Source organism: Telmatherina bonti (genome assembly GCF_933228915.1).
Source record: "Telmatherina bonti genome assembly, chromosome: 7".
Classification (NCBI taxonomy): Eukaryota; Metazoa; Chordata; class Actinopteri; order Atheriniformes; family Telmatherinidae; genus Telmatherina; species Telmatherina bonti.
Genome location: NC_136625.1, coordinates 24,781,551 through 24,796,681, shown reverse-complemented (window position 1 = coordinate 24,796,681; position 15,131 = coordinate 24,781,551). Strand labels below are relative to the sequence as shown.

Below are 15,131 nucleotides of genomic sequence, written 5' to 3'. Positions count from 1 at the left end.
AACGGAAACGTGAAATAACATTTAAATATTGTGACCACTTCCTCCCTCTTCTTTCTTTCTTTTTTTTTCATCGAAATGTCCAATTAAACCGCAGAATTTCCCTCACGTCACGAGTCCTGCTCTTGGGTGGGTGGGAACATACTGTCTATGGGTGGGAAGGATGTGATTTGAACTTTGGGTTGAGTGTATCTGTGTGTGCGTGTGTGTTTGTGGGACACCGAGCAGCAGTGACAGCAGCACCAAGCGGAGGAGGGTGTTTCGCTGTTTGTTTCAGCTCCCGTACTTCAATCTGAGCTCTCTGTTCTGTAGTTAAACACCATGTCTTTTATTCTAATGAAGAAAAAGAGATTTAAATTTAAAATAGACTTTGACTTGGAGGAACTTTCTTCAATTCCCTTTGTGAACGGAGTTCTGTTTTGTAAAGTGAGACTGTTAAATGGAGGCTTTGTCGAGGAGTCGTCTCGGTAAGATTTTCTTCTATTTATAGTGCTAAAACTTTAAACTGAAACATAGGTGAAACCAGATTTATGTTTACATTTACCAGACTTTGAACGTACTCGGCGTTGAAACGCTAGGGTAATGCGGGTCTTTGTGGACAACAATATGCTAACGTAAACTACTTTCTAACTTACCAGCAAAGTTGGTCAGTTGACTTGTTAGCATGAGGCGACAAAATCCAAAGTGCTGAGATTCAACGTGATTTAACCGGAATAAAGTTGATATGCCAAATAAAGACTTTCTAAAGAGAAACTCACCTATAGAGGCTACATTTATCTTTTGTAACTTTGGTTTGCAGTTAACGTTAACGGTTGCTAAGCAACAACTTCTAAAGATTAACAATGACATTTACTGCAGTGGCTTTTTCAGTACACAGTTTCTTCATAACAACAACAATGACAGTAACTTGAAGATATTTTAATAGCACAGAGCCAGTCAATTTATTCTGTTTTCCACTTGTATTTTTAATTTTTTTTTTTTATTTTATAAGAATTGATAATGTTAATCAAAACATACAATCTATAATAGATGTATAAATATGCATCCCTTAAATGCACATGGGCGTTATTTGACTTATGCGTTTTTTAATACTTGTATTTACATGACTCATTATGGAAAAAAGCAAATGTCAGCAAGCTAGCCCTTATTTATTTGCTTTGGTAACTGTTAGGGGTGGGAAAATCGACTCGAAAAATCGAAAATTGGGATTTTCTTTTTTGCTTCACAATTTTATTTTATTTTATTTTTAACAAATGAATAAAAATAATCCATTATAATTTTTCTTTGTATTTTTTAAAATTGTTTTTATGGATATTTTTACTTGTCTTCTTGGGCATGAGCAGAATGATGGCCTGGCTACTATGTTGTTTTTCCCTAATTGAAATAAAGGAAAATGACTAGTAAAAAAGTTGTACATTTTTATTTGTTTTTAGTCCACAAAAATCAGCAATAATGAGGAATTGTGAGAATTGCAATTTAAATCGAATCGGCACCCAAACAAATCAGAATCAAATTGGGACGAAAGCATATCGTCACAGCCTTAGTAACTGTTCATTTTTAACAAAAGCACATGGTGTACACACTTATTTTTTTTGTTTTGTCCTGCATTGACCAGTCTTTATCAGATTAGATTGATTAAACATGTATATACTCATCACTCATTTCACATACAAATTTTCTTACTTTATATTCTTAATGGCTAAGTTACATCTTCACATTGTACTCCAGCATTAACCTCAGTATACTTAGCATAGTTGTGAATGTTTTTGCTTTTTCAGGGTTCAGATAACTTCAAGATTTTGGTTTCAAGTGGTTAATTTAAGTACAAATGTTTGACAGGGAACCTGTTCATGCCAACTGTGTACACTGGAAGAAAAGGTTCTCTTTCCTGTGTAAAATGAGTGCCAATGCTACGACAGGCGTGCTTGACCCCTGTGTGTGCCGAGTGTCTGTGCGCAAGGTAAAGACACGTTTTTTGTTTTTGTTTTTTTTTATTTTGCAACAAAGACAAAGGAAGAGCACTTTTGTGCAGCAGAAAACTGTCTTAAATATGTAACACAGTGTTTAGATGAGAAATGTGGTTAATTTTTAACTATGACACATCAGTCAAATGTTTTGTGTAAATTTGAGCCATATTGTTAAATGTTTTGGGTGTTTCAGTAAAATATTGTAAGCACTTAATATTATTTTTATTTTTCACTTTTTTGTCATTTCAGGAACTGAAGGGCGGGAAGAGTTTTGCAAAGGTGATGCCTTTAAAGTTAATGTGAACAAAGCCGTTCAAGTACAGAAATTATATTTGATTAGTTTGATACAATGCACTCTGAAATGCCTGGGAACTTTTTAGTTGTACAAGTTTCTTTACTATAAAGGTGTTTGTTGTTAACGTTTAGGTTTGGTAACTAATTAAAATAGTTTCAGACAAAGCTGGAGCCATGTTAACCAATAACTTCTGTTGTGAGTGAAAGAAAAAGGAATTTGATTTCCCAAGTCTGAATGAGCCATCTCATTCATATGCATTATTTTCTATTGCTTAATATGAGCCGGATTTCTTTGTATGTAGATTATGTCTTACAGCAAAACATTCTCATAGTACAATCCTTTATGTACAAATACAATGTAGTCTAGGCTTAAACATCTGGAACAAGCCTGTTTGAATGGAGAAAAGTTCATAAAATCATTGTTTATTTCAATCAGTGTTTAAATAATTCCCAGTATTAGTTTGAACAGTTAGATCTTGTTTAACCCTGTGCAGCTTGGCTTTGCTGACTTGAACCTGTCAGAGTTTGCTGGGTCTGGCAGCACTGTACGACGATGTCTCCTAGAGGGATATGACACAAAGAACATCAGACAAGACAACTCAATTCTCAAGGTATGGTAGTTATACAGCACACAGCTCCACCATGCTAAATTTGTGAGCTGTAGACTTCATTGAATACTGGGGTAAAACATGTATATAAGCATACATGCCTATCTTGCATAGTCTTTTTGCTCTATAGTAGGTCAGCACTTCTTGAGTGGAGTGGTTCTTTTGGAGAAAGTGTCATTTATGACGTTAATGGGAAAAGTTGAATGTCATGACAGCTGAGACAAGATGTGTCTGATCCTGTAATGGGATGACTTCTCATGGGAATGAATTTAAGATATGCATATTCTCCCTGGGGCAAAAAAGGCCTCCAAAACTCTGCATTGAACTAATTAAGTGCAGCAGAGTCCAAAATGTAGCAATTGTGAATGCTAGTTGACTTGAAATTGATAATCTTACTGTTTTATCTGTTACAGGTTGTCATCACCACACAACTTATGTCTGGAGACCCCTGCTTTAAAACGTAATTTTTTTAAACTGTTGATTTCAAGTCTAAACACCAACACAAAGGAAATATTTACTTGTCTGTTATATTTTTTATTAGTTGTGGTTACAGAGGAGATCTGTTGCTGAATCTTACTACAGAGGAAAGTGCTTTTATCACAACTGTCCGTTACCTAACAGACTCACTCACTTTGTTATTACAGGTTTAACTTTGTAGCTGAGATCATATCATCATCATATATGAGACTTAATCACACCTCACCAAGACATTAAGCTGCCCAACCTCACTGGTGAAAAACTGAGCAACTGTTATGTATATGCGATCAGCTCAGCTCCAACGTCATATTAGGAGAAAATTCAAGAGCTGTATATTGAAAATTTTTCCCATAAAGGCAATTTTATAACAGAATCCTAAGAAAATGTGCATAATGTGCAAACAGCACACTTTCTTAATTCAACACGTCTTTCTTTATATTCTTGGTTTTTTTTCAATTCTTGTTCATCTTTATTGTTATAGTACACAGTGCTGCCTTGGAGACATCTGAAGCTTAGTCATTCATCCCACATGTTACTCATTGTGTGTGGAGGGTTTACAATGGCCCACAGTGCCAAGATGACGCACCATTTCTGTCTGTCTTTCTTCTTTTTTCTTCTACTAAACATCGGCCTTCCTCTGCCTTCAAGTGGTGTTTTCTGTTTTAATGCTAGCTGAATCAAGCTTCCTAAATATATTAAACTATCTGCGTATAACTTATGTTGTGAAGAGTTTAATCTGAGAGACAACAAGCTTTGCTTTTTGAATGCTGTTGTACTTTGACTTGGTGGAAAAAGTGCAGATTGGATACATTTTGGTTCAGGTCTGGTAAGCTACAAAAGTAATTTTGCATCTATTATATCAGGATCCGGATTTCACTTTTTTGGAATGCAGTCTTAAAATATTAGTATCCCAAGGGTTTTTCTTACTGTGACAAAACCTAAAAGTCTACTGAGAAAATAACCTGTTACTGGTAATTTATCAGGACTGAGTTGAGCAAAAGTAGGTGGAGTTTGTTTATTGGTGTCAGATTGGATTAAGCTTCTATAATCAATTATATTTACAAACTCTGAAAGGTCTAGTACACAGGTGTCAAACTCCAGCCCTCGAGGGCCGGTATCCTGCAGGTTTTTGTTGTCTCCATGCTCCAACACACCTGACCAACATTCATGAATAGGTTGATGAGAAGCTGCTGGATCCATTTGATCTGAATCAGCTGTGTTGGTAGAGAGAAACAACAAAAACCTGCTGGATACCGGCCCTTGAGGACTGGAGTTTGACACCCCTGGTCTAGTACATTGGAATTAAGAGGAATTATTAAATCAGACATTGAATGTAATGTTTATATATGTTTGTATATGTTTATATGCTGATCTTCCATGGTGTCGCCAATGTTTTATAGTAGCCCTAATGGACATACCAAGCACAAGCTTTGGTGAGGACCTGTTGCCTAAGAATATCGTGGCTATGTTTACATTTGGTTAGATACTTAATTGGTGACATTTTGGTCAGGTGGCCATTTGAAACTCTAACATTAGGTTATTTCCCATGAATCCTCATTGATGCTTTTGACATTGGTAAAATTCCTTAAAACTTGACTCGACTGTTGATCTCTTCTAGTCCACCATCTACAGCCATGACCCTGGGAGTCCCTCAGGCTGAAGCAGAGTGTTTGCTTGAGGACAGAAAAGGAGGGGACATACAAAAGCCTCACTTAGTTACTGGTATGGATACATCTTCTTTATGGGTTAAATAGATGAACGGTTCCCTCTTTATATTTCATTTTTGAAGTAAATCTTAATATAGCCAGTAGACTTGCATTTTTGCATAATGTTCATTTTGCTAACAAAAATGTCTTTCTGTCTGTCTGTCTTTCTTTCTGTCTTTCAGAGAAAGTAAAGTCACCATCAGTCCCAGAGGAACTGGTAGCGTATGGTCACTCTAGAACACCCAGCTATGCAAGTCAGTTGTCTAAAATTTCAGGTGCAAACAAAGGAATGTGTTTATTCCCCTTAAAGACTAAATGATTGAATTATTAAGTCCTTATAAATTTAAAACCTGTCTTCTCACATCCTGTTTTTGTCTTTCTACTGTAGGTTATAGTTCAAACCACTCAAGTTTGACAGATCTAAGCCATCGGCGAACTGGCTCAGGAGGCTCTGCCTCTACAGGCATCAGTAGCATTGAACCGAGTGATAAGCAGGGGGACAAGGGAGAGGAGAGCAGGCCCACTCCCTCCATCTCAGCATGTGAAATCCCCTCCACCCCTGTCAAGGTTTTAAGGTAAAACAGAGTTAATCTTGGTATATAATAGACATACATTACCAATAAATGAACATGATCCTGTTTTGTTCCTTCTTCTAATCTTCTAATCCCTCGTTTTTCTAAATGTCTGTCTTTGGACTGTGTAAACATTGTCTGGTTTTTTTTTCCTTTTTATTTAGTGAGATTCTTGTAGTAATAACTGCAAAGTTTCTTTTTTCTCTATTAGACACCCAATGAAGCAAAACTCAGTGGAGAATCAACTGAAGCGAGTTGATGCAACCAGGGTGGACGCTGATGACATAATAGAGAAAATCCTGCAGGGCCAGGATTTCAGCCACAGCATCTTAGATTCCAGTGCAGAGGGTGTGTACAACTAATCCTGGTGTGGAAAATCTCCAAGGCTCTTACGGATGGGCTCATATTACATTGAGGTGTTGCAATCCCAACGTGCAATGTCTCTAAGTACTCCGTTCAATGTTTGCAATGGTCATTTGCTGCATATTTTTTAGAAATCCTACAGATGAAGTATCAGCTGACTATATAGAATTCTTATCAGTTTTCTTATGTGTGTTTGTGTGTTGCTGCAGAGGAGGGGCTAAGCTTGTTTGTTGGTCCTGGTGGGAGTACAGCCTTGGGAAGCCAGCATTCAAGGTGGGTGTGATTATGTAAGAGTGAAGTGTGGGTGCTACACACCAGGCATTTTCTGCAAATTCGGATAATTGCAACTATGTAAGATGGAGATTTGGATAAGCATTCTTTGTAATAAGCTCACAAAGTACATGTACACCTAGTCCCGAAGTCATACATAATGCTACTTTCTAGAGATAATTTCAGTTTTTCATCTTGTTAGTTGTACACATAAATGAATGCCACTCCGTCAGATCAGATAACGGCCCTCATTCTTCGCTGTGTAAAACATTGTGACATTCTCTTTCAGGGTCGTGACTGGAGTCTTTGAGCAGGTGGTGATCAAGCGGTAGGCTTTAAGAAGCATGCATCTGACTCAAAAAGGGCTCTGTTTGTCTGGTGCGAGGGTCACAACTACAAGCTGGGAATGTGCCACCAGAACTTGCTCACATCTCACTCCATGACATTTCATTTTTCTTATGCAATGCCTCCACCCATGGCTTCCAGTATCTGCTGGCCATGTCAGCCCCCTAGTGTTCAAGAGGTGGAGCTGATGGTCACATTACAAACATTTTAACATTTTCTAGCTAGAGATAAACTGTTAAACACACAATTTGGTCTTCTTGTATTCTGTGAGGACACTGGACTTATACTTTATGTATTCTGCTTTTTTTTTTTATGGCAATTAAAAAGTACATAAATGTATGCCTTGTGTACATACACCCAGTCTGGTACAGCTGTGATTCTGTTTCTTTGTCAACAAAAAGAAAAAAATTCTGTACTGATACAACTTTTTGTACAACCAGTGTTTAAATATTTAGCTTTTAAAAACAAAAGTAAGCTGTGAAAATGATGAGTAATAAGAAGTTGCTCATCTTAAACCAAATGTATCACATTAAGATAATGGAGAATCTTTTTCCTATTTTGAGAATTTTATTTGATTTAAGAAGAGTCTTGGGTTACTGCAGTTGTTTTAAAATTTGTTTTATTATAAATTTTAAAGTAATCTGTAGAAGAATAGTTGTCTGAATTAGTGATTGCTGGTGGGGGGCTGGGGTATTTAATCCAATGTGTTTACTTGTTGGAAAAAAACTGACAATAAGGCCTTTATTTACACTACAACAGCGCATATCTAAGTAGTACAGCCCATTACAAATAAAAACCTCTGTTCACCTGGTTGTTAAAGAGAATAAGAGCATTTTATACCATTAGGTTTTTATACATGCTCATGAAACATATCTATTCTGTATGTTTATGTATTGTATGTAAAGTATATTATCTTGATAAATGTATGGTGTGTTTTATAAGATTGAATTGAATCATTTTACCCCTTTTTTATTTTACTGTGCCAAAGTTGTATGTAAAATGAATTCACTGTATATTTGTTTCTGACATTAAATTACATCTATAGTTTGTTCACGAAGTTCTAGAAATAATCATGGCCAGATTTTTTGAAAATATATTAATTTAGCTGTTATATAAACATGATTATGAGACTCAATTGTGCTCATAGTTTAAAATTCAGTGAAAATATTTGAAGGTTCTGACAAGTGTGCTTAGTGTAAATATGAGAGAGACCGAAAAGAGATCATACATTTGTGTGTTTCTTACATTTTTCTGACTTGAGTGTGTGATGGGTAGATAAATACAAGTGGTTGCAAAATTTATATAGCATCATCTCACCAACTGCCTGCAGAGGACCTGAAGATGTAAAAGAAATATGCCTTTGTGCACCAGTGATTAAAACCATACTGTGCAGGATCATTCTACTTAAACAATAGTTGTGTGCATTTACCATTTTTTTCCTACATGTGATTATGACAAATATAGCTGGAATAATCTGTTCATGTGGGGCTGCATTTGGGTGTACTGGTTTGCACCACAGTCACCTTACCTAGGTCACTAGCTTGGCTGGGTTATAGCTTGGGCTTCCCAAAACCATGCAAAGATTTACATTGTTGCATAAAGGGTGAGTCTAAATTCTCAGTAGGAATGAGTATGACAATGGTTGTTTGAAAGGGCCAACATAAAGAAACAGGACTGGAGACCAGTCCAGTGTAACCATGGACGTGCTAATTGCTGACATAGGCTCCAACCACTGTAGACCTTAACTGGAATAAGCATTATAGAAAACGAATAAATAATCAAGTTATTCTTTCAATTTTGACTTTTCTAACTAAGACATGGTCTGAGAGCCCTTCTTTTCACGAAATGAGTCTGACAGAATGATGGATGCAGAGCCACAAAAACTTGATGCATTAATAACAAGTTGACCAAAACAACTTCCTGTTTAGGAATGAAAATTTCAGTATAAAGATCTACTACATGAAAAGCCAAAAGTATACATTCCATATGTTTTTAACTGCACGGAAAATCAAGTTTGAGTTTTGCTTTACTTGCGGACATACTGACACAGTTTCACATGATCTAAACCAGTGGTATGTTGTAATGTGCTTTTATTTTTAAAGTATGAACTCGTTGTGTTGACGTTGCGGCGTTTTGGCAGCAGCCGTTTATACTGCACCACTAACGTTCCTGTTCCGGTACCACCTCGCAATAGCACTTTAGCTAGAAACGGCGGCGGGAAGTTAATATCAACATTTTAAATCATACATCTACGAAAGCAAAGTGGACAAAATACGTATCTATTGTCATTTAACTACCTATTAGCGATGGCTTTGTAACTGGAAACGCGCTTACGGCAAACAAAGTTTCGCGCGTGGGATTCAGCTAACATGGCTAACGTCGGAAACCAACTAGCAACACAGGCCGTCACCAAGCCTATATCAGGAAAACATGGCAATGTACTACCCCTATGGGGTAACGAAAAGACTATGAACCTAAACCCAATGATTCTCACCAATGTACTGTCCTCGCCGTATTTCAAAGTTCAGCTTTATGAACTAAAGACCTACCATGAAGTTGTGGACGAAATCTATTTCAAGGTAAGGCCAACATTAGCAAGTGCTAACCCGCATGCTAGTTAGGTAACCACTCACACTCTTTTTTTTTCTTTTTCTTTTCTTTATTTAATTTTAGCTGTCGTCAGTAAACAAGTTCAAATGTTTAGATGGCTTTGGGTTTAATTTAGGGATCTTGGTACTGCAGCCCTGTAGAAATATGTCAGACGCAAAGTGTCACATTGCTAACTTTTATGTAGCGTTAGTTTTATGACCCAGCGACTGAGCGGTGATAAGTTAGGAGACAATAGGTGGCGTTCGGTACATGTTGATGGAGTACAGAATACAGTATGGTGTGATAGATTATTAAATAACAGGCTACTGTATAGATACGTATGGCATCCTAGTTTTGATGTAGATGACACGGGAATCTAGTCTGAAACAGCTATATCAATTACAGACAGCGCAGGAAATAGTTTGAATGAATGAATATGTCAATCTGTATTTTTGGAGCAAAACAAAAAGGAGGAAAAAAGGGTACGATGTGGTTTTGAGGCTCAAATTGAAGCTCATTCCACTAATTATTGTGTTATTTGTTATTACTTAATTTTTGTGGCTTTGCATGATGTCATTCTTCTTATGGTTGAATTTCTTTTGTGTGTGATGTATTTTGGTTACAAATCCTTTATTTCCCTCTTCCATAATGCTCCATGATGGTGAATATTCAGATTGCAAAGTAATTTGGGATTTGGTTGGGTGTAAGTGATTTCTGAGGATTTCTAATCAAGAATCAGAAAGTTTTCCACATTTTTCTCGTGTTTCTGGATTTTGTATGGTGATGAACCTTTTTAATGTTGTTTTATGTGTGTCTACAGGTGACTCATGTCGAGCCATGGGAAAAAGGAAGCAGAAAGACTGCAGGCCAGACTGGAATGTGCGGAGGGGTAAGTGAGAAGTACGTGCTTTTAATATTCCCCATACTCCCCCCCCCCCCCCCAACCAAGTACACAAGTACATTTATCTTACTTGCGAGGAGGATATTGCAAAGCAATCTGTTAAGTAAAAACCCTGGCTTATTTTTAAGATTGTGTTGTTCTTCAATGCTGGTGATGAGTAGTCAGATATTGTGGAAGATCAGCTGTAAATATTGAGCAGTCATTCATTTTCTAATATGTCGTCTTATCTTTGCTAGGTGCGTGGAGTTGGGACTGGTGGGATTGTATCCACTGCTTTCTGTCTTCTATACAAACTGTTTACTCTCAAGCTTACTCGCAAACAGTTGATGGGTCTGATCACTCACACAGACTCTCCGTACATCAGAGCACTGGGATTCATGTACATAAGGTATGATTTTTTGCACTCAGTGCAGATTTATTTGATTTATGCGTTTACATTTTTTTTCTGTTTTGATTTCTGATTCTGATTTGCGACAGCATTAAGTTTTTTAGACATTACACAGAGGCACTGTACGTGCACACACAGATCACTGAAATTTAAGGCAAATCTAAATGCATGTTGTATAAGTTAAAAAAAAAAAAAAAACTTCATTAATACTAATAAGTTTGAAGCATAGTCTGTGATACATTGATAAAACACAAGTTTTCACAGCAGGAGACATAATGCTTCTTATATAGAAATCCTGCCTCCTTTTCATTATGCTCACTCTGTACTCTGTTATTTAAAATGGTCAGAGCACTTTTTATATAGAGAAGAAAATGTTTTAATCGGATGCATGTCCATGTGTGAAAATGGCTAAAAAGTATTACAAGGCAATAACTCTCTTAAATAAATCCATCAGGTGCATTAATGAAAATTGTGAAGTTTGTATCTCTTTGAAGAAAATCTATGTATCATGTCTGAAGCAAGTATTAAATTTGTGCTTTCTCTTTAAATGTTTTTGTTGGTTTTCAGATATACTCAGCCCCCAACAGATTTATTAGATTGGTATGATGGCTTCCTGGATGATGAGGAGGTATGTCACCACGGGTAATGATTTTGTGTTTTTCTTCTTATGAAATACTAAGTCAATGTAAAACCTGTGTGTCTATCCCCCCCTTGTGATGCTCATAGCTGATTTTTCACCTTTGCTTTCATTTGGCTTAATTGTTCCCCAACTTTTGTCCTCTGAGCCCAAGTAGCTAGGTTACTTGCTCACTGCTCTGCTGCTGTTTTGTTTCTCAGGGTAAGTACTATATATGATGCTGAGTAAATCTTTCAGTCAATGTATTATTAAGGCATGCCTTTTGTTTTGTTTTTTTGTTTTGTTTTTCTTTTTCTAAACAGACTTTTATCGGGACTTGTTGCACTAATCAAAATTTAGGGTGAATTGGACTCTTTAAAGGAAAACATTATTTACAAAACATGTTACAATTTGCATGTGTTTCTGTTTAAATTTAATGTCTTGGCAAAATCATAATCTGGTCCCAGGCTGTGCAACCAGGCCTCTAATGTTCTCTTGCAATATACCTGAATTGATCATTATAAAATCCTACCCCATTGGTTAATTCCCCTGTTTTTTTCTTTAGATGTCCATTGTGCAGCAGGTGAATTGGATATTGTATCACAGCACTGTTGGTTTGCGTGAGTGCAAAGCAGCTGTTCTCTACCATATAAAATTGATCTATTCAATTGGTGTGCACTTTTTCACCTGCTCTGATCTGTACTTACACTGTGGGCCGTTTTTTTTTTTTTTTTTTTGTAGTTCTCCAGATAAGTAGAAAAGGCTTTTGAATGATGCAAGGAAGAAAGCAAATGCTTCTCTTGCTTTATCTCTTCAATTCCAAGATAACACACTCTGACCTTGTTTCACTTCTGGTTTAGAAATAAATTAAATCACTTAAAATTGATCTGAAGGAAGAAGTATGGCTCTTGTAAATGTAATTATTTTTACTTTGGCGGCTATTTAAGCTCGCGCTGTATTACAGACCCCAGAAACAGCCAGACAGGGTAAATTAAGTGAACAATGTGAGATGTTTGTTTTTTTTCCTCTCTGTTAAAAGTTGTCAGACATAAAGCCAGGCTTATTTGATATGAGAGATTAAGCTAGATGAACAGAGGTGAAGGAACAGTACTTGGTCATCACAAATTGCTTTTTGATGTGAGGCAAGATTTAAAATGTGTTTACATTTACCTACGTCCTAATGATGTGTACTAATTCAGTTTTTTTTACATCTTTTTTCCTACCATGTGATTCTAGGAACTTGATGTGAAAGCAGGAGGTGGCTGTGTGATGACCATTGGAGAAATGCTGCGTTCCTTCCTAACCAAACTGGAATGGTTCTCCACTCTGTTTCCTCGAATCCCAGTGCCTGTTCAAAAGATGATTGACGTGCAAATGAAAGCAAGACCACGCAAGGTTGCTCAAAAGGAGACACAAGAGGAAGAGGCGGCGGGACAAGTGGAACGGCGACGCTCTAGGTAAGAGATAAAAGATGTTGAATGTTAATTATTTTACTGCTGTTTTTAGAATAATGCTCAGATTCTCTGCTGAAATCTGTATTTTTTTTTTTATTTAAGTGTTTCTGATTTCCGTCTTAAACGTTATTGGGCTTTGTTTTGCACATGTTCAAGGTGTGTGATAAACCTCTTTTGTTCATAAACATGACTTTTCACCATTTAGTTTGCTGATAGTTTGAAGATCAAATTACGTTATGGGTAGAAATGGTGTTAGAGCCGGCAATTTCTGCAGCTAGATTGAAGCTAGATTTTGCTCAATCCCAAAGACGTAACCATTACTATTTTAACAAGAGTGGATGTACTGTACCTTTTAAAGTACTAATCCCAGAGAACTCCCAGACTTTAGTGTTCTGACTTTCAATGAGTCAACATTATTTGTTTTTAAAAAGCAAATTGGATCGAGGTTGTGCAAAAACCTTGACATGCATGCCACATTATTAAATGTCGTTTTAGAAACACAGCAGATGGACGACTCTGCTTAGTTACACGTCTGGCTACAGTGTCTGCATCCACTGTCCAGAGTTTAGCAAAGGAATTTTTCTTGTGCTTTGCAAACAGGAAAATGCAAAAAGTGGACCAATGACCATTAACACTCAACTAAGAATCACTCAAACACAATAGTGTAGACAAATAAGGTAAAGTACAAGATATTTGGTTGAAATATCTTTTAATTTTTTTATTTGTTTATCAGATGAATAAAAGGATTAATCTTTACTGTGTAGTGTCACCATGAAGTGCATGGAAGACCAGTGAAATTTTGCTGTATACAAAGTGGCTGATCTTGAAGCTGTGTTTACATGGAGCACTTATGTGTTTACATCCGATCAAAAGTTCAGATAGAATAAAAATGCATAATATAAACACCTTAGCTGATCAAATTGACATTAAGTAGAAAGAATTCTCACTCCGATCAGGAGAAGTGGTTGAAACTTTTTCACAATTTGACTAGGAGTTAAAATAACACTGTTTAGGATTGTATTAAATCTTTCAATCTGATTACAGTTGATTGGGTGAAACATTTGTCCATGTAAATGTAGCTAGTGTCACGCCACACCTTCAAGAACTCATCTGAACTCAAACAAAAGTTTCATGCAGCATGACACTGTCCCCAATAACACCTGAGGGTGTATGCATGATACAAAAAGTGACTTCCTTTTGCCTAAGACAAAAAACTCTGCCTGTTTTCTTTAACTTTGCACTTTATCAATGGTACTAAAGTCCATTCTCTTTGTCAGGACACCTAGACGGACACCAAGCCCCCGAAGGTCGCCCAAACGGTCGAGAAGCAGAAGCCACCACCGCGAGAGAGACCGCCACGGCCCCAGCTTTGATCGTGAGCTGGAGAGAGAGCGTGACCGGCAGAGAAAGGAGAGGGATGGCAGGGACCGAGACAGGGAGAGGGGAGACAGAGGGGACAGGGAAAGACGGCGTTCCCGTAGCACAGACAGAAACCAAGACAGACGAGAACGGAAGAGAAGTCGCAGCAGCAGCCGGGAACGTAGGAACGAACGCAGAGAGAAAGAAAGAGATGGAGGCGATGAAAGGAGCCGGAGGAAGGACCGGGATCACCACAAAGAAAGAGGCACTGAGAGGGAAAAGTCCAGGGATAAGAAGAGCAGGGCGGAGACAGACGACAGGAGGCATAAAGATGATAGGGACAGACACAGGGACGACAGGAAGACGAAGAGGCCGAGCCGGAGTCGAAGTAGAGACAGGAAGCACCGAAGCGGAGGAGAGGAGAAGAGCAGGAAGAGAGAGCGCAGCCACAGCAGAGAAAGGGAGAGAGAGCGAGACGGAGAGCAGCGTTCTCACAAACGCAGTCGTAGCAAAGACAGGAGCCATCATCAGCGGGAGTCCAGTAATGACCACAATAAACATAGTGAACGCAGAAGGAGTCAGAGCACTGAGTAAACGTCAGCAATATTACTTTTACTCCTGTTTCTCTTCCTTTGCTCAATCCAGCTGTGTGGTCAGTCACTCGTACTGAAGAGAAGGACTTCTGGACTTGTTTGGCCAATGTAACGTTGCTTTCTGTTTGTTTTCTTCCTGTTCTTTCTAGCATTGTTAGTCCTCACTTGAAATCTGTAAAGTGACATAAATGGCATTTTAATTTTTTTTTTTTTTTTTTTTTATAAATTTTTTTTTTATGGTTCTTGTGTTTTTTTTCCCCAAGAAGACATGGGTTTGTACATAATATCTGGAGCCTGTCTACGAACTAATGAGCAGAGTTGAACTCAAAAGCTCAGGTCCACACTGTCAGTGTATACCCATATGATTTATAAAGAGTAACCATTATTATTTCCAGCCTGCACAAAAGCAATACACTCTTTCTTTGTAAGATTTGATGGATGTTGCAGTGCATAGTTGAACGGTTTAAGTTCAGATTTCAACAAAGGTGTGATGCCGCTCAACCAGTGCTGAACAGTTCTGTCTGATCGTGTGTAGACGGTCTGAGAATGTTTTAATCCTCTGAAGGGCAGCCTCTTAAAGGTCATTTTCACCACACACACTTGATCCCTGCTTGTGTTTTGTATGTCATTGC

General features: G+C 37.6%; 2 protein-coding genes across 3 annotated transcripts; both read left to right on the top strand.

The window, feature by feature from the left end:
- The first annotated feature begins 206 nt into the window (after positions 1 to 206).
- LOC306758865 (EEIG family member 2-like) lies at positions 207 to 7,826 on the top strand. 2 transcript variants are annotated; one of them, XM_079244286.1, is made up of 11 exons: positions 207 to 464; positions 1,837 to 1,957; positions 2,214 to 2,243; positions 2,753 to 2,869; positions 3,280 to 3,326; positions 4,962 to 5,065; positions 5,232 to 5,324; positions 5,438 to 5,624; positions 5,833 to 5,969; positions 6,194 to 6,257; positions 6,544 to 7,826. In XM_079244286.1, the coding sequence occupies exons 1-11, from the start codon at positions 319 to 321 to the stop codon at positions 6,584 to 6,586; spliced, it is 1,089 nt and encodes a 362-aa protein (XP_079100412.1). In that variant the 5' UTR covers positions 207 to 318; the 3' UTR covers positions 6,587 to 7,826. The 2 variants fall into 2 exon arrangements, 1 of the variants encoding a protein (XP_079100412.1); XR_013771404.1 differs by lacking the exon at positions 6,544 to 7,826 and having other exon boundaries at positions 5,833 to 6,037; positions 6,194 to 6,258.
- A 956-nt stretch (positions 7,827 to 8,782) lies between these two features.
- On the top strand, positions 8,783 to 15,125 carry prpf38b (pre-mRNA processing factor 38B). The gene is made up of 6 exons (XM_079244228.1): positions 8,783 to 9,178; positions 10,009 to 10,077; positions 10,326 to 10,477; positions 11,045 to 11,105; positions 12,330 to 12,550; positions 13,825 to 15,125. Exons 1-6 carry the CDS (start codon positions 8,969 to 8,971, stop codon positions 14,498 to 14,500), a joined length of 1,389 nt encoding a protein of 462 aa, XP_079100354.1. The 5' UTR covers positions 8,783 to 8,968; the 3' UTR covers positions 14,501 to 15,125.
- Positions 15,126 to 15,131: the final 6 nt, after the last annotated feature.